The sequence below is a fragment of the Anabrus simplex genome, chromosome 2 (assembly GCF_040414725.1).
Source record: "Anabrus simplex isolate iqAnaSimp1 chromosome 2, ASM4041472v1, whole genome shotgun sequence".
NCBI lineage: Eukaryota > Metazoa > Arthropoda > Insecta > Orthoptera > Tettigoniidae > Anabrus > Anabrus simplex.
The window spans coordinates 1,224,233,378-1,224,260,799 of record NC_090266.1 but is presented as its reverse complement, the minus strand read 5'-3'; the positions used below and the strand labels follow the sequence as shown (position 1 = coordinate 1,224,260,799).

Sequence of the window (27,422 nt, the reverse complement as noted above, 5' to 3'; positions counted from 1 at the left end):
ACTTGTCCCTAATAAAAATATTGTGATCTTGTATTAGCACAGAAAACCATCTTCAGGAATGCTGACAGTGGGGCTCGAACCCACTATCTCCCGATTACTGGATACTGGCCGCACTTAAGCGACTGCAGCTATCGAGCTCGGTAACTACAGTATAAATGGTGAGATCTTGCAGAGGTGTAATTTAGTAAATGATCTGGGTATTATGATTGATTCAAAACTTTCATTCAACAATCATATTCACAAAATTACAAATGATGGATTTAGACAATTAGGGTTTATTATTAGAAATACTCAGGAACTTAGCGATGAATATACTTTAAAAATTTTATTCAGTCATCTTGTTAGAAGTAAACTTGAATATGCATGTGTAGTGTGGACTCCTCAGTACATGTATACAATTAACGAAATAGGAAAAAATACAAAACAAATTTTTGCAATATTTATATTTTAAAAAATATCACCGATCATCATTTCATCAAAGAATTTCTTATAGAACTCTATTAAATGAATTTGGTTTAATGCAGTTCAGTACACGTAGAATATTAGCTCAACAGATATTTCTTTACAAGACAGTTAATGGAATATTAGATAACCAAGAGTTTCTTAAAAGAATCAACTTCAATACCAAGGGGGTAACTCTTCGTTTGAGACAAACATTTTACTGCCCCTTCTCAGACACCTCACATCATAAAAATTCACCTGTTGTACAAATGTGTGAAGTACATAACAAAATATCTTCAGACAGCAGACAAATAGATTTTGCTTTATCACTTCCTTTATTTAAAAAAATGTTAAAACAATATTTACATTATAATGAATAATTTCTTGGAGAAAATTAATTCAGCACTGAAATATGACGTATGTAATGCCACTATTATTTTTCAAATGTATAATATGTGTTTGTGTATTTGCTGTTCTTTTGAATATTTTTCTTTTTTCTCTGCTTATTTGTTTTATCTTCCTTAACTTCAATATTTTATGTGTTTGTATGTTTTATTGAAAATTTGTTTAAATTATTCTTAATTTAGTCAAGGCAATCTTGGTTTTTTAATTGTTATATATTATTTTGTACATATAGGTACCATTTATATATTTAATGTATTTTGTACCATCCATTGTAATTGGGGATATATCCTGTTATGGATGTATTAATAAATGTATTTAAAAAAAGAATTATTTACACAAAATTCCATTGACCACTGATAAAAGAACACACACACTATCTGCAGTAAGTCAGGCTGCAGACAACGGTCAAACTAATACCATATTAATTGCACCCACAGAATATCTTTCTTAATCAAAATGCTGTTGTGAATATTATTCCCTCACAAAGTGAATATAAGACCTACTTTACTGTTGGTTAAAATGGTAAATAAAAATCACCATTCTTACCATTGGGTCTAACAGTCAACACCAACTCTCCAGAAGCAGAGTCTCTCGAAGCACGGATCAGGCTTACAACTTCCTCATGTAGCATGCCACTTACGTCATGCCCATTGATAAACAGAATCTGAAATCACATCATCCAACAGATTATGATGGTAATTCCTATATGAAAGATACTGAAAAAGCAATTAACAGAGCTATTATAATCATCACTAATAATTCTCATTAATTTCTGTTTCCCTAGCAATGCTAATTTGTTTGAGTACTTTCAGAGCTATTGCAGGTAACAAACAGCTAGGGCCCCTCTTCGGAAGCAGCCCTGCCTAGGGAGTAGCACCCCTGCCAATGCGAGTCCCAGAGCACACTGACCTGGAGTGTAGCATCTGGTAAGGATCCCAGCTCAAGGCTACGAGCGAAGACCTCCACAGAATTTACAGGGGAGAAGATGGACTTTGGAACAGTGGAGACTGCGGAAGAGGCAACCCAGTACTCTGAGTACATTTGTTTCCTATATTAGGGGCAACAGATGCAAGGGCATCTGTTCCCCATGTAAGGGGCAGCTGAATAATTGCTGGCAGTAGCTCTAAAATGACATGGGGAGTGGCGACCCCAATGTAACAATAGCCTGAAATGAGTGGTGGTGGTTATCAGCCTCGGAAATGGTTAGGGCGTACCCGGCTAAAAGTGACGCTCAGTTCTTGTGTTAGGGGAGCTGTGATAAGTGGGCAACCAGCAGAAGGTAGCAATAATAAATATTATGACCCTGGCAGGAAAATCAGAACAGTTGATTGATTTTATGGAGGAAGAGAATGTTGCAATGATGGGACTGGGTGAGGTCAAGTGGAGGGGAAAGGGAGTGAAGAGTATGAGTAGAATGCATACCCTATACTGGAATGGAGGAGGTGAGGAAAAGAATGGAGCAGGAGTGATTGTTAACAGAACCCTCGATGAAAATGTGGATAGGGTAGACTACGTTAGTGATATAATAATACGAGTACAACTGAACACAGAAGGAGTGAAAGATTACATCCAAGTTTACACACCCCAAACTGGTAAACAATGAGGAATATACAAAGGAATTCTTGGAGGCACTCGAAGAAGTAATCACTGATGTGTGATAGTCATGGGAGACCTCAATGCACACCTTGGAAATGACAGAATTGGTAAAGAAAAAGTGATTGGACCATTTGGATATGGAGAAAGAAACAGCAAGGGAGATAAGTTGATTGATTTTTGTGAGAGAAATGGAATGGAATGATTGCGGGTAACACTTGGTTCAGAAAGAATGATAGATCACTAGATATGGCTGGGGTCAAAGAAGGACTAAAACAGTTATTGATTATTTTTTGTCAAGAAAATAAATTGTTAAGAGTTAATGGATGTAACAGCACTATCAGGTGAGGCATTTGATGGCGACCATAGGGTAGTGGTAACAAAATTGAAAATAGGTAAAATGGGGAGAGTAAAAGAAATAAGACAGAATTAAAGAAAAGTATGGAAATTAAAAGATAAAATAACTGAAGAAATTTCAGGAGGAATTAAAACAGCACAGCCCTACATCAGAAAGAGAAAGTGTAGAAGAGGAATGGACTAAATTTAAAAACACATTTGATAGCTGTTGCACAGAAGATTTGCGGCAGAACTTCAGCGAGAGTGAAGGAAAAGGAGACACCTTGGAGGAATCAAAAGGTGAAGGAAGTTGTTAAACAAAAGAAGAAAGCATGGCAAGAATGGAATAGAGATAGGAAAGACGGAAGTACGATTAAGTATCAGGGAATTAAAATCAAGTGAAAAAATGATGGTAAATGAGAAAAAGAAAAAAAATGTTGGGAGAGACTCACACCAGAGTAGGAAAGGGATGTAAATGGTGAAAAGGGGATGTTGTATGGATTGATAAAAATAAGAGAAAAGAAGAAATCTACACAAAACAAGTGAAGGAAGAGAGTGGAAATGTAATAACCGACCCAGAGCATATAAAGAAAAGGTGGAAATATTATTTCCCATAAACTCCTGAATGTGAGAAACGATGCAGAAGAGAGTGTAGTGGTAAATGAAGATGATCCAGAAATGGCAAGTGATAGTGCAATGGCAGATATAGAAATGGCTGTTAAACACACGGGCAGAAAAAAAAATAATCCAAAACACCATGAAATAGAGAATGTAGAATATGGAAATTTTGGCAATATATTTGTGGAGGTGACACATTTAATCGATTAAAGGTACAAGGCTACAGGTTAATATCCGTGTGAGAAAAAGTTGCCACTGAATACTTCAAACATTTGGGAAGTGAAATAAAGCAAGATACAAGGTTGGATAAGGAGATCAGCAAAAGGGTATAAGCATGAAGTATGTTCTACCAGAACGTAAGAAACGTAGTGTACAGCAGAGAAGTCTATGATATGCTATTTGTATTACGTCGCACCGACACAGATACGTCTTATGGCGACGATGGGATAGGAAAGGCCTAGGAATGGGAAGGAAGCGGCCATGGCCTTAATTAAGGTACAGCCCCAGCATTTGCCTGGTGTGAAAATGGGAAACCACAGAAAACTATCTTCACGGCTGCCGATGGTAAGATGTGTCCATCGCCTCCATTCTTTTCGACAACGAAGGAACTGGTTCAGCCTCTGGTTCATTGTCACTTTCCTCGTCAAGCAGCGCTTTTCTTTTTTCTTTTTTTTGTCTGTTCATTAAGAATTTTGTCTATTGTCATAGACTGACAGACTGCAACATCATCATCGTCATATTCTACATAGGATTCAAAATCCACATCGTTTCCATCACCCACTAATTGGAGCAATTAATCTGTTTCCAAAATGTCTACTTCCAGTCTGACATCATCCTGAATCACGCAAGGAAATCCAGCTTAGTTCAAACAAATGGCAATTTTGTTTTGCTGCACAACATCTCAAGCAGCCTTAATGAATTGCATGGCATCTAATAAGGTTGGCTTTGTATCCCATCGCATGTAGACACTTTTCAATAACCGATGTTGTTGCCCATTCGCAGTTTTCCCGAGACATTGCCGGTTTTCAAGGAAGTATTCCCATGTCACTATGGACTTCATATGCGACGTGAATTGTCCTTGTTTGCTGTTTTCCATAATCATCACTTTTGATCTTGATCCAGCACACAATGTAAACATTAAAATCTTCCTTTGGTTGAGACTGCACAAACAGATTGTGAGAGCACTATGAAGAAAGCTGGCTACTGTTATTTAATGTGATGAAAAATAATAATTGGCTTTATGCCCCACTAACTACTTTTACGGTTTTCTGAGATGTCGAGGTGCAAGAATTTTCTCCCGCAGGAGTTCTTTTATGTGCCAGTAAATCTACCGGCACGAGGCTGACGTATTTGAGCACCTTCAAATACCACTGGACTGAGCCAGGATCAAAGCTGCCAAGTTGGGGTAAGAAGGCCAGCGCCTCAACCGTCTGAGCCACTCAGCCTGGCAGATGAAAAACAAACAAAAGAGCAATAAAAATATAAATATTCAGGGCGACGTGGCGAATGGAAGGAGATGTGAGACATAAGAGCTAGAGAGGGATAGAAAAAAAAACACACACACACACACACAGGGTTGCCAATGGATGTGGACCTTGCGCACCTAACTGCATTACATTGATGAGCAAATGAATTACAAAAGTGCCGCAGTGGGGAAACTGTGCTGTCCACAGCCCAGCGAATGTAAAATGAGGGCATGTTGTGTAACAGCGAGGATGAGAGACCTCATACACGCTGTATGAGTAACAGTTGACTATAGACACGAGGTCTCAACGCATTTGATCACAGCCAGATTGTTGGCGCCAGATCTATGGGCCACTCCATCTTTGAAGTTATGCAGGCACTGGGCTTTTCAAGAGCCACCATCAAAAGTGTACTGTGGGTACATACGTGGATCTGGGCAAAATCACTGCCGCCAGGGTCCACTGACGTGGGGTATGACACAATGATGACAGGGTTACAACAATTGAATTTCATTTCTTGTTCCGTATTACTTATAATTTATGACAAAAAATGTCTACAAAGGACACTTTGGTCAACGTACGTCCCTCTATTCAGTACTATAGTCAATACTACAGAGAACACCATCAAGAGCTAGAATTTTATCATCCTTTTAAACTCAATTTGCAGATATTTCTATAAGGAGGTTTCAGTGTGTTCGTGTGTCAAATATTTATTTCAAATGCCTTCGTACCTATTTAAGTTTCATTTGTAAAATTATTTTTGCCATAAATTGATGACAGGGGTCAACATTGCCTAACTCAGATCATAAGAATGGATCGATGGGCCACAGTGCAGTAGATCACTTGTTAATTTCAATGCCTGTCTCACTCGTTGGCTGAATGGTCAGTGTACTGGTCTTCGGTTCCCGGGTTCGACTCCCGGCTATGTCGGAGATTTTAATCTTCATTGGTTAATTCCAATGGCTCGGGGGCTGGGTGTTTGTGCTGTCCCCAACATCCCTGGAACTCTCACCCCACACATAACACTATTCTCCACCACAATAACACGCAGTTACCTACACATGGCAGATGTCGTCGTCGTCGTCCCCCGCTCATCAGAGGGTCTGCCTTACAAGTGCTGCACTTGGCCGGAAATAGCCACACGAAATTAATTCAATGCCTGACAATGAAGAAATGTGAGCAGCCATACCATTCACAACCATCTCCTCGCCATTTGGTACAGAAACAAGAGTCCCACAAGGGCACCTGTGTTCATCACCGACATGGGCAAAGTAACACTTGCCACTGGAAAAAGATTGCCTGGACAGGTGAGTCAAGGTACCAGCTGGTATTCGCTGATGGCTGGGTAGACTGCGTCTTTAACCACATAAGGCAATCGGTCCCTCTTGCCACCAGGGTACAGGTCAAGGTTGTGGTGGTGGTGGCGGCGGCGGCGGCGGTTGTTGTTGTTGTTGTTGTTGTATCCGTGTACGGAGACAATTCACACAGGATGAATTGGGACTCCCAGTACATCTAAGTCCATCACTGGTGAACATTACAGGAACCTGTTGGCAGATCATGTTCAGCCCTTTGTTTGCCTCCAACACCCAACAGCAGCCTATACATACAGCACGACAATGCTCGAGTCCATCGCTCCAGAAATGTGCCTGACTGGTTCACTGAGCACTCCAAGGATGCAAAAACGCTCGCCTGGCCCTCGAGGACACCTGGGATGCTGCCGAGAAGGATGTACAAGCTGTAGAGCGTTCATGCCTCCGGTGTCTCGTGGAGTCCTTGCCGTGTCACACTGCCACCATCAAGCCGAAAAAGGGTGCTAGATGCTACTAGCCAGGTATATCTAATTCAACTGCTCATGAGTGTATTTCATTCAACTTCCTGTGTTATCAGATGTCACTGGCTAAACAGGTACCTTCCAAAGGACATTGTTTCACACATTGTGTTTCAACCCTTTGAAACGTATCTGAAGCCAGTAGTCTTCGTCCAGGAATCATTCTTGGTACATGCACTGTGCTTCCCACACATACGTCCTGCTTCTCCGCAGAGCAATATTATATTTAGCTACTCACCACTTTACACATAGTGGTTGCCTGTACAACAATTAAAACTGAAATTTATAGATGCTACCCTAGCCCTTTCCCGTCCTTGTGTCACAGAAAACATTTGATCAGTCAGCAGCGACAGCTGTTACTCGTACCCTTTCTCCTGCAATTCTTCCAATCCTCGAATTTGAGAATACAGATACCTTTGATGGCTAAGGAGACTAATCCTTGCACCTTATAGAGGATGGAGCCTGGCGTTGTTTACGCCTCTGACATTCTTCTGCTTCCTGTGTAAGATGCTGACGCTCAGCCGCTGCAGTAATTGTGCCCCACTGAGTGCGGTCTTCTGCAATGATATACCAAGTACCTGAATCAATATCAGTGCTCCTGAAGATCTTCTTAATGTAATCTTTATAGCACTTCAGAGGGACACTATGGGGTCTCCTGCCAGTACCGATTTCACTACACAAAATATTTCAAGGAAGTCTGTCATCTCCTATGCGCTAGACACACCCAATACATCTCAGTTGGTGACCAACGATGGTGGCCTCTTTACTGTTCATCTTTGGCCTCTCTAGAACTGCTGTGTTTGGAATGTAGTTATCTCATTTGATGTTCATAATATATATGAGCATCTGTTGATGGAAGCGTTCCAGCTTCTTCATGTCATGGCGATATAGAGTCCAGGTTTCACATCCACAGAGCAGGGTGGACGACATGACAACTGCTCGATACACCATCAATTTGGTATACCGTATTTATGCGAATAATAACCGCATATTTTTTTAAAAAATTGAGGTGCGGTTTTATTTGAGTCAATGTTGGCATTTTTTTTTCCAAATCAGCCTTCCTAAAGTCAGGGTGCGGGGACTATTCTCGTAAATACGGTATATTCTTAGATCTTTATTCAGGAAGACCTGACGTGTAAGACGTCTGAAAGCTATATGGGCAGCACGTATTCTGCTCTCCACCTCCTTCCCTCCTGAGTGGTAACTAGAGACAATACTTCCTAGACAGAGGAAACGATCTACTTGTTCTAGAGGCATAAAAGAGACAGAAATACTGATATACGGAAAGGCAGTTCCAGGAGCTGGCTGTGCAAGTACATTCGTTTAAGGAATGTTGATAGTCAGGCCAAATCATTCATATGCCCTAGTGAAACAGTCAACTGCCATTTGCAGTTCGTCAGATGCACGAGCTGGAGAAGCATTGTCATCCTCACATTGCAGTTCAGTTACATGGGTGAGACTAGTACTTATTTCTGATCAGAGTCTGGCCTGATTGAATAGCCCTTGATCAATCCTATATGTAAGTTCTCAGATGATGTATCATACAGTATGGCTGCCAGGTACAGGACAAAGAATGTAGGTGCAAGAGCAAGGCCTTGCTTAACCCTTTAAAAATCATGTTTTTTAAATGCACACATACCCCACCATTTAGGTTTTTACAGGCACATAAATAAACCTCGCTATAAAGAGCAAAACACATTCATGGGACATTATTTTCACAAAAATGGATAAAATACAGATGAATGAAATGAAAAACAACAATATCACACAGTTCACCTGCTTAAAAGGTTTTTTTCTTCTTTCTTTAAGTATGGGGCTGGGCACAGAGTTTTGTTGCAGTCCTTGCACTGGTAAATTGTTCTCCTGGTCTTCTCTCTTCTTGCAATGTGTGCACACACATGGCACACTCTGGATGGTGGTCTCCTTCCAGGTTGGTTTGGGGGACTAACAGAAAGGAAATGTCGCTGGATTAACCTTGCAGGTGTATCATCATTTGAAGGTCGGCCTCCAGTAGGTCGTATGGCTCTCGGACGAGAATTCTCTGCTAGTGATCGGGTGACTTCCATTCTAAACGTCTGAGGTCTCTTTAGTCCTTTCAAAACCCTTTCCAAAATGAAGCTTTTCAGAATTACAATCTCCAAAAGGTGGAAGAATAGTTTTTATACCATTTTACGGATTTTCGTGATGGCTGCACACCTGTAATCATCTGGCCAGATCTATCAACTGGTCCCATTTTCTGGCTGTAATCCTGAACAGACACTGGGATAATTCTCCGTTGTCCTGTGGCTCTTTCAGTCTTGCCTGTATCAACCATTCCACTAGTATGAGCAGTTGTGAGCATGTTTAGTTCCCTTCTATCCATCCATTTGACAGCAAGAAGATTTGAGGTATGCCTCTATTCTACCTCACCTCTTCGTAGTTTAGTAGTGGACCCTGGCATTCCCCCCTTCTGTTTTTCCTCACTGTTCCACCGGCATGAGTATGCTGTGCATACAGAGCTTCTAGAAATTCTGGACTGGTGTAAAATTGTCAATATAAAGTGTATGTCCCCGACTGAGATATGGTTTCATGAGAGTGAGGACAACAGAAGCAGAAAACCCTATCTGTAAATCTTCAAGTTCTGTTGTGGCTCCGGTATATATAACAATATCTAAAATGTATACAGTCTCACAGTCACAAAGTACAAATAATTTCATACCAAATCTATGTAGGTCAAGTCATAAGTCATGGCAACTACTTTTTTTCTTGAAAACAGGAGACAACACGGAAAATCTAAGATGTGCATTTGGAAACGTACGGTATGTACTTGCGTATGATGCCACTAGATGGTGTATGTAAACAACAGTGTGTGAGTGACAGCGTCACAAAATGGAAGTCAACAAGCAGGAGCAACGATCATATATTAAAACAGCAGTTCCCGCCTGCAGAAATGCATGACAATGCCATGCAGAGCTGCGGGAAGCATTAGGTGTGCATACCATGCCCTATAGAACAGTGGTGAGGTGGGTGGAGACGTTCAAACGAGGTAGAGTATCAACTGCCGATTTGCCTTGCCCAGGCCGTCCAGTGTCCATGGACAAAGATGTGTGGATAATGGTGATCGATCAGTGTTTACATGAGGACAGGCACTGGACTCTAGCGGAATTGCAAGAACATACAGCAATACCAGCGGCAACAATATGGCGCATTTTACACAAGGACCTACAGATGCATAAACTTTGTGCATAGTGCGTGCCACGTCACTTAACTGAGGTACAGATGTGGACTCGTTACGAAACGTGTCGCATCAATCTGGAGAGGTTTCAGCAAGAAGGACAAGCCATGTTGAATCTCATTATTGCAGTCGATGAAACATGGGCACATGCTTATGAACCTGAACTGAAGAGACAATCAAGTGAATGGCGTCGGCAGGGGTCACCACGGAGACACAAGGTTCGACCAAATCACTCGCCCAATAAGGTTATGGTAACCCTGGGATACGACGTGCAAGGTGTTCTTGTGTGTCATCCAGTGCGTGGGGGGCACACTGTCAATGCAGTTTATTACAATTCCTTTTTGTTGTATCAACTGCACCGTGCAGTGCGAACCAAACGTCCAGATCTTTTGGACAACACCGTAATCCTACACGATAACACGACAGCTCACACAGCAGCCATCGTTCAGCGTCGCTTACAACGGTGGGGATGGAAGGTTCTTCCACACCCGCCTTATTCGCCTGATCTGAGCCCATGTGACTATGATCTAATCCACAAAGTCAAGAAGCCATTACGTGGACAACGGTTTGCTAACAAAGAGGACATCGTAACAGCATTTCGGAGAGAGGTGTCACACGTTAGCAATACACATGCAGTGAATGGTATTCAGCGTCTGCCCCACTGCTGGCAACGTACAGTGGAAACCTTGGGTGATTATTTCGAAGGCCTGTAACCAGTAGAGACCTGTCCTTTGTACGTAGTCTTGTGTATTTGCTGTCTATACCATAATAAAACAATGTTTACCAATAGCCTGTGTTCTGTCACTTTCCTACCAGAATCTCCTGAAGTCAGAATTCGTCTTCAGGCATTATACATAAGTAAATGCCTTATATTTCCAAATGCATATCTTAGATTTTCAGTGTTGTCTCCTGTTTGCGAGAAAAAAAATAGTTGCCATGACGTATGACTCGACCCTCGTACTTCTTTTTGAGGGAATGTATTGCTTGAACGCTAAGAGTCCTTTGAACAGAACTAGACTTTCATTGATGCATAAATCTCTGAAAGGCTGAAATATGGCAGGGAAAGTTTGTTTCAGGTGCTCAATAATAGGCTGGATTTTGTATAGTCTGTTGCTTTGAGGTTGGAAGTTGTTGTCATTGAAATGAAGGAACTGTAGAATTGCTTTATACCGATTACAGGACATGAACTGTGAAAATGCAGGAGTGCGAATGAGAGGATCGGTAGACCAATATTCTTCTAAGCTATGTTTGCTTACATGACCCATTAGCGTACTTATTGCTAAAAATAAATACATTTCTTCAACAGTAACATCAGTCCATTTTCAGGCTGGGGATGTGGGAGAAATGACCAAATTATTCTCTACGTATTGCGCGTGATACAAGTTTGTTTCTATGACTATTTTTTCCGCCAAGGTATGCGAAAAAAGTCTTTTGAAAATGTCTAGTTTTGGAGAGTTTTCAGTCAAAGATTGATACTGGATTCTGGCTAGATCAGTCTTACAGCCAAAATCAGCAGGTAAAATTTAATTATTATCTGTTTCTTTTTCCCATGCCCAGTGATCAGTTGATACATTTCATTTCTGCCTCTTTGCAGTAGCTGGTGGAAATTCATCATCACTGTCCTTTACACCTTCGGGTACAATATCGTCAACACTTTCTAAATCACTTTCACACAAATTGGAACCCTCACTTTCACCATTCATTAATATTTCAAACACTTTTTCATCACTTTTCAAAACTTTCGCATGCCTGCGAGCGGCCAAGCTTACCAGATCACATTGACTCACGAGTGTGGTAGACATTCACATGAAAAATTAAAGTTAACAGTGCTCCCAAAGAGAATACAAATTAGCGCAAGCTTCCGTGATATAGCTGATAGATGGCAGATACAACAAATTTTTCAATCATTGCTGAAAGTCAAAAAGAAGCGAAGATATGATGCTCGGAAGTTCGACACGCAATATTTTGTGCCGAAACTGCTGTGGCACTTCCCGCGAGACGCAATACATTGCGCCATAACCCGGAAAGGGTTAAGTCCATTAAGGATGGGAAATTCTTCTGAAATTTCATTTCTGTACACTTGTCCAAGCATATTATCATTAAGTGCCTGTATCAATACAAAAAAAGTGTTCTGGGCAACCGAATCACCTGAAAACTGCCCACATGGCTTCTCCAGGCACTGTATCAAAGGCCTTTTCCACATGATAGAACACAAAAAGCAAAGGCTTGTGTTGTTCTCTGCACTTTTCCTGGAATTGTCTTGCATAGAAGATCATACCAGTATTGCCTCAGGATTCACGAAGTACCTTCTCAGAGACTATCTGGAGATGATCGAACAGAATTCTAGCAAATATTTTACCAACAATGGAGAGTAGGGATAGGTCACGGTAATTACCAAGATGCTTTGATCGCCTTTTTTCTTAAGATGGTGACAATGGCGGAATTCATGTCAGCAGGGACCTTGCAAGATTCCCATATTAGAAGGATCAGGGTGAAAAGCCTAGTTTTCAGAGGTAAGCCTCCACTTTGGATGAGTTCAAGGAGTATGTCGTCAGGTCCAAGAGCCTTTCATGGTTTTAGATTATCAAGAGCCTTTCTAAATTCCTGGAAAGTAACTACCATCCAAGGTTGTGGAGGATGTTGTAGCACACATTGGAGGAAGTCTTCTGCAGCAGAGGCACTGTGGCTTCAGAGCAAGCTGAAGTGTTCTTTCCAGGGGTTCAAGCTGTCCTGTCTATCAGTGAAAATGGTAATATTGTCGGCGGCTTTCAGGGTGTCCGATGAGCAACAACAGGTCAGTACAGTTGTTATATTCAAGCAAAAAAGTCAGTATGCCTCTGGAATCATATAGATTTTGGAGTTTCATAACCGTTTGTTGCCACCCGTTGTTTTCGACTGCTCTTATTTAAGGCTGACATTTTTGCTTGAGCTCTAGATAGCGTGCTTTCTTCCCTACGTAAGATGGATCCTGAGCAAGAGACAAATAGGCATCCCTTTCAGCACTGATGATATTTAGAATCCCTTCCTTATCATCATCATCAAATCAGTCTTTTCTCTTCCTTACATCATAGCCTAAGACCTCTGCAGTTTGTCTGATACTGTTTCTTAATGTGATCCACTCTGATCCAATATATTTTCTGTTGACTGGACATTTAGTTAGTCGATTTAAAATACTGTCTGGGAAGACTGGTGATACCAATGTAGTTAGTCCATTATTGGACATTATTTTTCTGTCACGCTGCCTAGTGATGATATGAGATGCCAGCATTTGGAATGTGGATGCATCAAGAAGTAGCAGCCCATCCGCATTGGAGTTTCCTATATCTTGATTATCCATAACATTCTCCCATAATTGACTGTCTCTTGATGACAATGTTGATGTGTACATGCGATGATAAACCACCAGAAAAAATAAACCATGTAGGCCTATAGGCAGATTTGCCTTGCTTCAATGATCCCCGAGATTTAAATTTTTGCACCTCATAAGCCCAGGCAGTTGTAACCATTTCCAACCATTCCCAATGTACTTAGAGTATTAGCCCGCTTTTATGTTTCTGTATTCAATGTTTTCCCATTGTTTACAACATTTCTTGTTGTTCTCCTCAGATTTCCTATGCTCACAACATATTAAAATCCTCAAATTTAAGTTTGCACCATATCACACTTTCTGCCATTTACATCATGTCAGGTTGTTCGAGAAGGGAACATTTTGAATTAAAATGGCGTCAAAGATAATACTTCAAGCAACCACAGCATGATGGCCTAACCAAACAACTCTGATGTAACTCTCTGCTTTCCTTGCAGCTAGGCATGCGGTGACACTTAACCCACGCACATTCCTTCTTTGAGAAGCTCAACTGGTGTAAATTTGTGAAGTTATTAAGTGATTCTGTGTTCATCTTGCCTAAGTTTGTTATTTCTTCATCATTTTTTACACTTGGTTTTGTTGTTGCAATTGTTAAAGTTACTGTTGCTAATGTGTCACATTTACCATATACACCTGAATACTCTGCTCACAATTTTTCCAGAATTTAGCAAGAAAAACTTGGGTACACCCATTATTTGGAATACGGTTGGTAGCACCACCGCTTTGCATCAAACAATGGATCCTGTTATACTGCAGCATTGTCCGGCCTCCAACATTGCAGCGTCAGTAGAACGCTAGAAGTGAAATGTGAAGCACATATTAAGTACAGCTACAAGTTCTCATAATCACTCGGTCAAGGCTTGTTGAAGATGCAGGGAACATTGGAAACTGTGCGGAAGGAAGAAAGTACATCAGAGAGTTGTACTCACGGCTGGTGAAAAAACAAATACAACATTGCAGGGCATTTTGCACAACACGTTCCTATACAGTCAATACCAGAGAGCACACCTAACAAGTTGTTAAATTGCATTAACACTCGAATTAACAAAAAATGTGTTTTATTAACAGACGTTGAATACATGTGAAGTTAACATTACAGTTTCCCAGATTAAACGTCCAACATTTGCTAACTGTTCCAAAATGGCTGCTCTTATTTGTCCTTTGGATGTGGCATTGCTGTATTTAGATCTTTTGAACAACATTTCAGATGCCCACACTAACACTGCTGGGCATCGAAGCAGTGCCTCTGGCCGTGCTCCCCACACCGTACGGATCCAGTCCTGGAGAAGAGCTGTATACATCCATCCTTTCTCTTGAACCTGTACATGAATGCCTTTGGGAAACTTCGCTTTAGGCACTGTTTTGCTTATGAAAATAACGTACGGTGGCAATTTTCTTCCTCCTGCGGTTATTGCTAGCATGACAATGTAACGCAGTTTTATGTATAAGCACACTAGATTCTCCCTTTTTGTTTGTGGTATTCCATGGCACGTCGAAGTTTATCGGGGTTGGATCTGCACTGGCAATTTGAGATACGAGGTAATTGTTTTTCTTCCGCATTGCTATCATATGGCGATGAAAATCCATGATTTTGTCGCTGAAATCGCTTGGCATTCTCTGACAGAGATGTTCACCTTCGCAGGAACAATCCCTTTCGTGTCATGAATCTACGGATCCAACCCCAGCTCACTTTCAGATCTGAACAGCTAATTCCTAGTTCACGCGCTTTGAAATGTAGAATCTCATGCGAGATACTAAAGCCATAATTTCGTAACTTTGTAACGTAATGAAGCAACTCGTCTTCCAGTTCAGGAAACTTACCAGTTTTTGGCCCTCTGAATGCCTTACGTGTTTGGTTGGTAATTTCTAGTGCAGCTTTCTGTTTACGCCAGTAGCAAACATTAAACTCAGTCACAATGAATTCTCGACTGGCAGCTCTGTTACTATGTTCTTCAGCATATTTTATCACTTTCAGTTTAAAGCCAGCAGTACAACTACCATCTTTCTCCATAGGCCAATTCCAGGCGTCATGTGTTTACATTTGTACATTTCTTTTTAACATATATATGAAACTTACCATCTAAACAAATTGAGATTTATGCATAACAACATCTAGATGATACTTAACAACCTCCTCAAATGTCATTGTAGTAAACCTGTTGTATGCGATTTTATAACATTTTAAACGTAGCAATCAGTGTTTACGTGGTACAGACTTTTAATTTTACATACCTTTACATTTTTCTAAATTCTGTGAATTGTGGTAATTTTCATTGGTAATGTCAAGATATTGTTTACGCGAAGGACAAAAGTACATTTTACGGAAAAAAAAACAAATGTGTAAGTTGCGTAATGTCTGCATAATATAGTTAAAGGCGATCGTCGCGAGATTGCTTGACAGCGTCACGGCATTACATACGCAAATCAATGCTATGGCGACACGGCATGAGAGACTAATAAATCTTAAACTTCGCATCAAATACGATCACTGAATGATAAAATGTATATTTAATATTGCAGTAAGTAATAATAAAGAAGGGGCATGATGGCACAGCGGTCAAGCTGCGTGGAACCATCAAGACTGAGTGGGTTCGAGTCCCGATTAATGCATGTGTGATCTTCGAGGTGAAAGTCGCGTCCGGTGGTTAAAATTTCGCGTAAAAAATGACGTCCCGTGGCTTATGATACTGAGATTATTGGTCACATAAAACTACAAGCTTCATTCCTCCTCCTCCTCCTCCTCCTCCTCATAATAATAATAATAATAATAATAATAATAATAATGATAATAATAATAATAATAATAATAATAATAATAATAATAATAATGTATATAACTACAGATATTGACATGTGGCATATTTAATAAAGTAAAGTGTTTTTATGAATTGTCACACATTTAACACTAATAACAATGAATTTAATATGAACTAAAATATATAAAAATAACTGAACATTCAACACGTATATGTAGCCTACAGTTTGAATGAAAGCTTGGTCGGAAAAAAATATAGTAAAATTTTTAAAAAATTTGTTTATTCTGCTTCTGGTATAGACACATCAAACTACCATTTCCCACAAGTAAAACGAGTCACCGGTAATTTTTTTTCGATTTCACTTACATAAAAAGCACTCGTCTTTCGTCGGTGGTTCACAAAACAGTTCAGCTTCATCGTTGCACTTGCGAAAATTGGTTACAAAATAAATAGCACCATTACTTTCAGTTATGGTACAAACATAATATTTTAAATGTTTCTTTCTGCTGTATTTTCCATGTACGAAGTCATCCACTTCAAAAGCCAATTTTTTTTTTTTTTGCTAGTTGTTTTACGTCGCACCGACACAGATAGGTCTTACGGCGACGATGGGACAGGAAAGGGCTAGGAGTGGGAAGGAAGCGGCCGTGGCCTTAATTAAGGTACAGCCCCAGCATTTGCCTGGTGTGAAAATGGGAAACCACGGAAAACCATTTTCAGGGCTGCCAACAGTGGGGTTCGAACCTACTATCTCCCGAATACTGGATACTGGCCGCACTTAAGCGACCAGTTCAAAAGCCGTATCACGGGGTGGATTTTTGTCGTCTGCTTCGATCTTGTAGTCTGGATGTAGAGAGTGTGTTGTAGTAGTTTCAACCATATATTTTTTGAATGGCTCCACATAATGAATATCATGTGTCCCTGGTAGTGCACAAAAAGAAGATGAGGGTTATTGTTTTAAAATTTCGTATGCGTCTTGCATTGTGACGCACATGAATCATTTCTGTTTTTTTATTATTTTTCTCCAGAACTGTCCTTTACGGAGATATAATCTCTAGGGAGCGGATTTTTATGTAATTACATATTTTTTTGCGCAAGTTTTAACGCAAGTTACGAAGTTCATTATTCCTATTGTGCATCCCCAAGTGTAAAAACTGAATATTATTTCACATAAAAACACATATTTTCACATTTTTTAAATGTAAATACATATTTTAAGAAAATCTATAATAAGCACATAAATCGGCAATATTTGTTGATCAATAAAATTTTAAATGCTTCTGTATTATGAAACAATGCTCATATTTTCATTTTACGATTACGGTATTGTTTTTAACAGTGTATTTAACATAATGTATCTGAATGTTTCGGCTATTTATGGACTTCCCTCCATAAATTCTAAAACTTGCTGGTCACTGGCTACGTCGTTACATTTAGACAGCGATTTGATTTGCTGCACAAGATGTTTCCTTGCATGATGTCATTTTAACTCTTTATGAGTCATAATAATAATGTTATTTGTTTTACGTCCCACTAACTACTTTTTAAGGTCTTCGGAGACGCCGAGGTGCCGGAATTTAGTCCCGCAGGAGTTCTTTTACGTGCCTGTAAATCTACCGACACGGGGCTGTCGTATTTGAGCACCTTCAAATACCACCGGACTGAGCCAGGATCGAACCTGCCAAGTTGGGGTTAGAAGGCCAGCGCCTTAACCGTCTGAGCCACTCAGCCCGGCTCTTTATGAGTCAGCCCTCTCGGGTTTTGTTTATAGAATATCAGCGAAAGGCAATCACGGAGAGATAAGGCGACGTAATTCCGTTACGACATGGGAAACTCGGACGAATATTGCCCCACCATTAGGTAGTGGAATTTCATCACTCCTAAGAGTAAGGTTAGCTGTTCGGGTCCATATATCATTCCCGTGGTCGTGTGATTTTGTATGGATTTATAAGAAATATTTCCTTCAGTGTACGCTGCTATTCTTTTTATTGAAACAGTGATTCACCTTAAATGCGTGTGCCGTAACCTGCAAAATAATGCCAAAAGAGAAGTCGAGTACAATATCGCGTCTTCAACAATATGTAGTGGAATTTAAAAGCATTTTCAATACCGATGGAAAAGTATTATTTTGCCAACCGTGTGGTAAAACAGTACGTGCAGATCAACGTTCTCAAGTAATCCAGCATTTGTCTGGAAATAAGCATACTGCGGCTGCTTCGCGTGTGCGTTCGCGACAATTACTAATAGCTGAACCAGCTACTTCAAATGCAGGCCCATCTAAATATTTCCAGTATTATTTAGATGTGTGCAGAGCATTTGTTTGCGCCGACATTCCTCTTGGTAAAATAAATAATCCAGGACTGAGAAATTTCCTAACAAAGTACATTAATTTTGAGCCTCCAGACGAATCCACATTACGGAAAAACTATTTCCCAAAATGTCACGAAGAAACTTTACAGAGAATTCGGGCAGTATGTGATAGCGAAAAACTGTGGGTGAGCATTGACGAAACCACTGATTCAAGTGGCAGAAAAGTAGGAAATGTTGTAGTTGGTGTGTTGAAGAATGACAAAACTGCTTGCGAACATTCTTATTTGCTAGCGTGTAAAGAAATGCTTGCTGCAAACCATGTCACTGTAGCTAGGTTATTCAATGAAGCCATGCACTTACTTTGGCCAAAAGGTATAAAATACGACCATGTATTGCTTTTCCTTACTGACAGTGCAGCTTACATGATAAAGGCAGCCGAAGGCCTTTCTGTGAGCTTTCCGAAAATGATACACGTAACTTGCGCTGCTCATGCTCTACACAGGTTGTGTGAAACTCTGCGGGCTTAGTATCCTCAAGTGGATAAATTAGTGTCTAATGGCAAAAAAGTTTTTGTAAAAGCACCCTCAAGAATCGATCTCTTTAAAGAGAAAAACCCGGATCTTGCGCTTCCTCCTCTGCCTATTGTTACGCGGTGGGGTACCTGGCTTAGCGCTGTGGTATACTACGCAGACAATTTCGAAAGTTTTGCATCCGTTGTGAACGTGCTAGATAAAAACGACGCGTCGTCAATTGAGATTCTTCAAGAGATAATAAAAGACAGCTCTTTGAAAAAGATTTGGCATTTATATCTGCCAATCTAAGCTTCTTGTGTAAAACTATAGACATACTTGAAAAATCCACGAACCTGTTGTCCGAAACAGTGAAGGACGTGCACGCTGTTGAAAATAAATTAGATCCACTCCCGGCTTCGCAGGTACAGGGACTGTTAAAGGTCAAATATCAAAATTTGTTCACGAAAAACAGAGGATTTCAAACAATGTGCCAAATTTCTAGTGTATTAGAGGGTGCTCATGTTGGCGAAATTGATGGCGTTATTGTTGGTGACATTCCTCTCTTTAACTATGCTCGTCTGACTTCCTGTGATGTGGAGCGATCGTTTTCGCAGTATAAGGTGTTCTTTAGAGATAATCGGCATGCATTTGTGATGGACAATTTGGAGATGACCTTTGTTGTTCTCTGCAATTCTGAGACTACTTCTAGCAACTAATATTTCAGCGTGTGATGGGTGAGTACGAACTGGTACTATTTTTTCAAAGATGATAGGTTGCTTTTACCATATTTAAACAAAACATTACCTTTAAAAAACACCATTCATGATATCTACTCTGGCATATCAAAAATTAATATACCATACAGCACGCTTCCATACACAGACACCATTTTGCCTTAAGGAGCACGTTTGGTAGCACCATATTCTAATACAAAACATTATACTTATTTACTTCTTGAGCGCGAGTAGTTATGTGATATTTAAAGGAAAATAATTTCAATTTTTTATCACATATTTTAAAGTTTTTCAGCACATAAAAAATAAATATTTTTCACATTTTTAGCACATAAAAATCCGCTCCCTAATAATCTCTTGCTCGAGGAGATGGCCAACTGATATCATCCAGATTGAGAAATTTAAGAACTTCTTGATTTGGAAATGGAGACTTACTGCACTTGCCGGAGGCAGATGAACTTAACAAAATTTTACAATCAGCGCAGAAACAACCTCCCGTTTTCTCCGCGGACTCGCTGGTAAAGCCTGCTCCGAACACTTTACAGCCTTCCCCAATGTTTGTTTTCATTTATAACCAGACATTGGCGTACTCTGCTCTGCAATCGATGTTGATGGTTGTGTTGTTGGACTTGTAGAACAGGAAATAACTATTGATAAGCCCTGAAGTTTTTCTGAGCTCTGTGTCTCTATTCACCGATTCTCGTACCAGTTGGCGGCGTACGTATAACTGGGCAAGTGTTATCTTTCTTCTCGTGATACCGTTTACAACGTTCTTGTGAGTAAGCGGCATAATTAAATATTACCTCAGTGTGAACACTGATTGCTATTCTAAAATACATCCTTTACAAGTGAGTGTGACACTGAAACTGAATCCTGTGGGGAGCATGTTGCGGCAGCGGGGAACTTCCTGGTTGCCTGCTCGCAAGAAAGCCGTAAACACACGATGTATTTTACTATCAGCTCCGTATGAATCTATCTGAAATTTTAAACGAATAATATAGCAGATTGAAAGGGTGTGCAGTGTTGGCTTTATTACACCTTATATAAACTGTTAATAACATAACTAAGTACTTTACTGCGAAGAGAAAGAGCATTAGAATTAATATTTACTATAATTTTCATAACTTTTCATCATAATAAACAGGAATTCCTAAAACTATTGAGAAATATCAAATGAATTTAGCCTCTACATAAAGGTTCAATTAAGCAAACATTTAAAAAATGAAAGACATCAATAAATTAATAAAATACAGTAGAACCTCGATTCTCCGTTTTTGGAGGGGCCACGGAAAAAATCGTACAACACGGGAAAACGCAAAATCCGGGAACGAATGAACCATCAACAATTTGGCTAAACATCATAAAAATGAAATATGTATACTTATAATCTTACAAAGACCACTAAACCAAACCAAACTACAGCCTCAATAGGCCTTCCGCCTACCAAGCGACCACCCTTGGTCCGAAGGCCTGCAGATTACGAGATGATGCACGGTCAACGTAACGAATCCTCTCGACCGTTATTCCGGGCTCTCTAACCTGGGGCCGCCATCTCACCATACAATAGCTCCTCAAATTAAAGGTAATCATAGAATGAGTGAACCTGGAACCAGCCTCATATCGAGGTAAAAATGCCTGACCTAGCTGGTAATCGAACCTGGGCTCTCAGGGTGAGAGGTAGGCAGGTTAGACCGCGGGGCCGGCTTCAAACATTAATTACCAGTACGAGACTTAAAAATCTCAAAACTTTACATTCAGTTTTACCAGAGAAACTTTGTCAGTTTCCTCTGAAATCTTCTTTCAGTTCAGCAACTTTGATCAGCCAGAGCCATAACGGCAACAGAAACAACAATCAACCACAAGTAGTTTTTATTTCTCTAATCTAATAAAATAAAGCACATTAGATACAAAAGCACCCAACGTGATGGCGAAATCCTCTTTTTTTTATCTTCCATTGTAATTGCGTCACCGGTAGACTGTTTGTAGTCAGTTTATGGAAATCTTGTACATCGTAAATTAGACCTACATCAGCTTTTCAACGCTATGTTGAACTCGAGAATATGGTTTCAAATTATTTTGAATGTAAGTATCGATCTTCAAGTTTTTGAATGCACTAAATTCAATTCTGCCTGTCAATAATCACAATCAAAGTGGAAAGAGAAAAAATATAATTAACACTTCTGAAATTACGATTTCTTTGCGACCATGAGCTCAGGTGGAAAGCGTGCTCGCTGTACAAATCTGTACGAGTGCAAAATGATACAAAGCTTTAAATGTAACGTGCGCAAATAAAATGACTGCGGTTTATACAACATTTTAACACAATAATGTGAAATTCCCAGTCTTACATTAGGACGAAACCAGTAATAGACAATCCCAAAACCTCCCATGCCTTTATGTATGTAAGGTGCAACATCTGTTCTGGTCTTGATAACATAATCGTGTACGATAATATTAAAATACTACTGTAAATTTGTGTTACTTAAGAAGGAGCAGTTTCGATTCCTGCCTGAAAACCCAGTGACTATACAGTGCCCTGAGTGAAATGCCGAAAACCTGTTCGGCGATACACTCGAAAAAAGTAAACATCTAACCGTGGATATAATGTATATGTTTTGCAAGTATGAACATTTGACGAAATTCGTTCCGTCTTCAAGTAGAGCTGTCAGAATGCGCTCCGTCTCTTTCCAATTGTTGTGGGCACTCTCTGCTTTATGATTTCCGAGGATTCTCTGAACAATACTACCCGAATGCGATGCTAAGATGGTCCCTTAATGCTAGTTCGCCGCTGAACGCTTTTCCAGTACAGTACTTCCTCAAATTACCGCAATGACGAGACGTTAACACCAAAATACGTAAGTATGCCGTAGCCGTCCTTTCGTGAGATACAGTTTCTTGAAAAACACGTGATCGAGGATTTAGCGTTGATGGGACTGAAATTTCTGGACGGTTGATCCGTGAAATCATTTCTTCAAGGAATGGATAAAGCGGGAATTTTACAACGTGATTTAATTAGGATGCTCACGGGAGCACGTAATTTGAATGAATAATACGGGAAAACGTAGTTTCCAGGAACATACAATCGAGGTTCTACTGTATCATGTTTTATTTATCATAAAAACAAATTGTTGAGTTTTATTTTAAACTTTACTTTTTCCTACTTGGGTGGACTATTCTCTGGAATCAGCTCATAACTTAAAAATTGACCTACACAAGAAAACTTAAATGAGAAACAAGAATGAAAAGTGAGGCAAGAATACTGGTACTTGTCGACAATACAACAGATGGACGATACCTAATACCATGATCACTTGCCTGCCTGGACAATCTCAGTTCACGTGATCAGCTCTGCCGGATGGCCGAGTGAGAGTGTGTGAGCAATTGGTACAGTCTCTATATTATTTATTTCGTGTATGTACCGTATGCCTTTATGGGCCGGTTGCATAAAGACATCTGACCGGAGATCAATTTAGAACCTAGTTCTGAAAATGAACTGGGATTACGACTCTCGCATTGTACAAAACTGATCTTGGTTTACACGTGTTATTCAAATGTAATAATTGGGCCGATGACCTTCGATGTTAGGCCCCTTAAAACAACAAGCATCATCATCATCACGATTCAAATGTAATCAGAGTACATAAAAGTGGACATGGCAACACCGCAAAACAAAGGAAATATGAAATACGAAATAGCTTTGCCCGCTGGATAATACTTAAATGGTGGGATTGAGCTGGCCGTGACTGTCGATAAACATCGTTTGCGGCATGTACTGGAATTTCTTCATACAGAGAACCTCGATAATTCGAAATTGGTTAATTCAAAATCCCGCCTAATTCGAAGAAGCTCTCATTCCCGGAAACATGAGATACAGTTATGCATGTTATTTCAATTGTTTAATTCGAAATACGGATAATTCGTAATTCGAAGTACAATGTCGGCCCCATTAGCGAAATTCATACTTTTAATTCGAAACTGCCTTTACATTTTAAAACAATAGTATGTTACAGAGTAATTTCAACTCGAAATTTATCCGCTCCGCGTCATAACAGAACGCGCGTTCCGGAACGTGGAGGGGTAGCTTTCCGCACTTACACTCACTTCAGTGGGTCTACAGTGCGCTTCATGATTGCTAAGTTGAATGAAATCGGAATTCTTTTGTATTCAACCTTTTAAGGAACGCCGTGATATCACGCAACAGGCAGTGTGCGGGAAAACAGAATCCGCGAACACTGGCGATGCCGACAGTTGACGTAAAAGCGTGGCTCATGTAATAAATTCGTAGGCACCGAACAATATTGTCATTGCCGGTGAAACTGCATTGCTTTATTTTAATGCGAGCCCAAATGGTCTTATGTTTTTAAAGGAGAAATTGCCAGCCGGGAAATCGTACAAGTGTGGGGGATGGGGGTCATAGTAGTGTGTTGCAATGCACATGGAAGCGAGATACTTTATCCCCTTGCCATAGGAAAGTTCGATAAGCCACAATGTTTTAAGAGCGTCGGGCACTTTCCATGCCAGTACAAAGCACCTAAAAATGCAAACAGTACAGATATCCCAAAAATAATGCATTTGCACAGGGGAACCGGCATAATTTATCCTTGTCTTTGAATTGTGCAATTCTTTCTTCCGTTCCGTGAGGTTATGTTTGTCAGTGATTTATCCAAGTGCATTATTTGAACATTGTAAATGCACCTTGTTGGATACATTTCGGAAATAGTTTTTTCCATGGCATTTGAAATGTTTAAACTGTGAATCGAGGTGATTGCATGTATTAATGGGTCTTAGAATACTTTGTGACGCGGCAAGTGTTTACATTTCTGAAGTACGAGAGAAGTGCCATGGCAGGAAATCGTACAAGGATAGAGTCATAGGAAAGTTCGATTTTAAGGGCATCGGGTACTTTCTGTGTAAATACAAGGCATCTAAAATGCATACAGCATAGTACTCCAATGAATAAAGCACTTGCACATGGGTGCCAGCGTAGATTTCCCCTCGTCTTTGAATCGTGCTTTTTTTTTTTCTTTCTTTCGCTGCGTGAGGCTGTGTTTACCAATGAGATATCTGAGTGCATTATTTGAATTCTGTAAATGCACCTTCTTGGATAAATTTTGGAAATAGTTCTTTTTTCATGGCATTTGAAAGGTATAAACTGTGAATCAAGGTTAACTGCATGCAGTAACGGGCCTTAGAATATTTTGTAATGCGGCAAGGGTTGGTACTTCTGAATTGCGAATTGGCGGTTAATTCGAAATCACGTAATTCAAAGTCCGATTTTTCAGTCCCAATGACTTCGAATTAACGAGGTTTTACTGTATATGCTTTTCTTGCAGCACACACAGGTGAAGGAAAAACGGATATCCGACTTCCCTCAGTCAACCTTTGTTTTTCTCTGATCCCGATGGTATCTTGTTTTAGAAGCCTAATGAGTCTTTCATTTTCACGGCCGTTCTCTTTCTTTTATTCATTCTTTGAAGAATCGATTGGTGTTAAGAAGGAGTGACTGCCCAGTTGCACTAGCTTGTTCGGTCTTGAGTGATTTAATATCACGTAGGATAGAAATGTTATCACATACAGCCCATCGCATGTCTATATTTCCTTTACAGTTCCTGTTACCTATCGTGATATTAAAGGTGTCAATAGCTAGCTCATGTTTCACATGTAGTGCGAATCACACAGGGCAGTCCCCAGCTGACAAATGAAGCATGTTTGAATACATTACATTTTGAAATTGAAATAATAAATAAGGTAGTTCAACCTATTCAATACAAATAAATACGAAAAGCAGAAGCGGTACCGGTTTCGCCCCCAATCCGGGTCATCATCAGCCGAATAAAACGCAAAAAACAATGCATAGGTAAGAAAGAAATTAAAGATCAAGTCCCCCACAAAAACAGTTGAAGAGGCAAAATAAAACAACGGGGCTAGGCACTGTAAAATACAGAAGAAGTAGAAGGTAAGTCACTTAAAAGAAGCAAGGCGCAATCTTCTGAACAGGAGCATAGCACACGCAAGTACGGCATTGTCTCATGATGTTTACGAGAAGCGGAGAACAGTTAAATGAGCCAGCTTGTATACACTATCAGGCGCAAAGTCACAACACAATCCAACAAATCTGAAGAACCAAAATCGTGCAGAAGCCAAAGACGAGTAGCTCAATTGAAGTAAATTGCCAGCTCCCGAAGATCAGCGCGACATATTAACGTCAGGCACTGTGCTTTCAAACGCCGACTGAACTTGATGAATAGCTTAATGATCCAGTATTTGCTTCGGTTACAAAAATCTACATATAAATATATATATATATATATATATATATATAATACAATTCAATATAATTGAAATATGTAACTAGGATCTCATAGATTTTTTTGAACAGTTGACGTAAAAACAATTGTGAAGAGAAAAATTGTAAAAAGCGCAATACCAGAAACAAATGAAAAACGTATATGCACAGTGCGCTATTTCCTGAAGATAAAAATTCAGGTCTTAATTGAAGTAGTCAAAGTCAGCGCAAGGCACGAGTTTAAATTTGAATTTGAAGACCCAAAATGCAGATGGCAATATAGTATATTAGTATACAGTACAATTCGTAAAGTAGGGTTTTTTTTTTTTTTTTTTTTAAAGAGGAGAGGTGAAAAGAAAAGATAGGATAAGTTAATTAAGGAAGAGGATTAGTAGATAAGAGAAGATTAAAAGGATTTGAAGTTAAAAGATGATGGGAAAGGATAAGATAGGGAAATAAAGGAGGGGTAGTTTAGGGTGGGTTAGGACGGTGGGTTATTGGAGGTAGAAAATATGGGTAGGAACTTTGTAAGGCATGGAAAATTTAATTCGGGTTTAGAAATTTAGAATTTTTGAGAAGAAGAATTAGGAAGTCAAATAGGATATTGGGTTTTGCAGAAATGTCGTTTAAATTGAAATTAGGGTTGAAAGTGAATAACACAATTTTCAGTAGTGTTTAGGAGGGGGCCTTTGTTAATGATTTTAAGTATTTTTATATCTTTTTCAATATTAGTGAAATTATGCTTGTATGTGTTGTCCTATAGCGGAGAATCTGTTGTATTTAATGGCGTTGATATGTTCGGAGTATCTGATGTTGAAGTTGCGGTCAGTTTGTCCTATGTACGAGGAGCTGCAGTTGTTACATTTGAATCTGTATACTCCAGATTTAGAAAAAGCATTAGATTTATTTAGTGATTTAGAGTTGTGTAGTATATCAAGATTTCTGTTATTGTTCTAAAAGAAATTTTCATGTTGTGTTTTTTAAAAATATTAGTTATTTTATAAGCATCTTGAGTGAAAGTGAAAGTAGAAAATGCAGTGGGTTTGGTTTTGTCTTTTGATAACGTCGTTTTAGGACGGTGTTTGAATTTGTTGATGATACGGTTTATGAAAGAGTTGTTACAGCCATTAAATTTAGCGATATTACGGATGGTGTTCAATTCGTTATTTAAATCTTTTTTAGACATAGGGGTGTTGAAGGCACGAAAAATTAGGCTGTTATAAGTAGCACGTTTATGTGCTTGAGGGTGTGAAGAATCTTGCCGTATTGTGGTTGCTGTTTGGGTTGGTTTTCTGAAAATTTTGTAAGTTAAAGAAGAAGGATGTCTAGTTATAGTTAAGTCCAGAAAATTAAGAGTTTTGTTGTGTTCTGATTCAAGGGTGAACTTAATATTAGAGTCAATGTTGTTGAGAAGAAGAAGTGTAGAGGCTGCATTGGTTGATTCTTCATTTAAGATTACTAATGTGTCATCAACATATCTGGCCCAAAAGAGGATATTAGAGAAATTATTATTATTATTATTATTATTATTATTATTATTATTATTATTATTATTATTA

General features: G+C 39.5%; 1 protein-coding gene across 1 annotated transcript in view; it reads right to left on the bottom strand.

Annotated features, from left to right (window-relative positions):
- Positions 1-27,422, bottom strand: part of Ptpmeg (protein tyrosine phosphatase Meg) — a 502,744-nt gene that overhangs the window by 243,748 nt on the left and 231,574 nt on the right. The window contains exon 14 of the mRNA XM_067142262.2: positions 1,393-1,510. Coding sequence (XP_066998363.2) covers positions 1,393-1,510 — 118 coding nt within the window. The remainder of the gene's footprint in view (positions 1-1,392; positions 1,511-27,422) is intronic.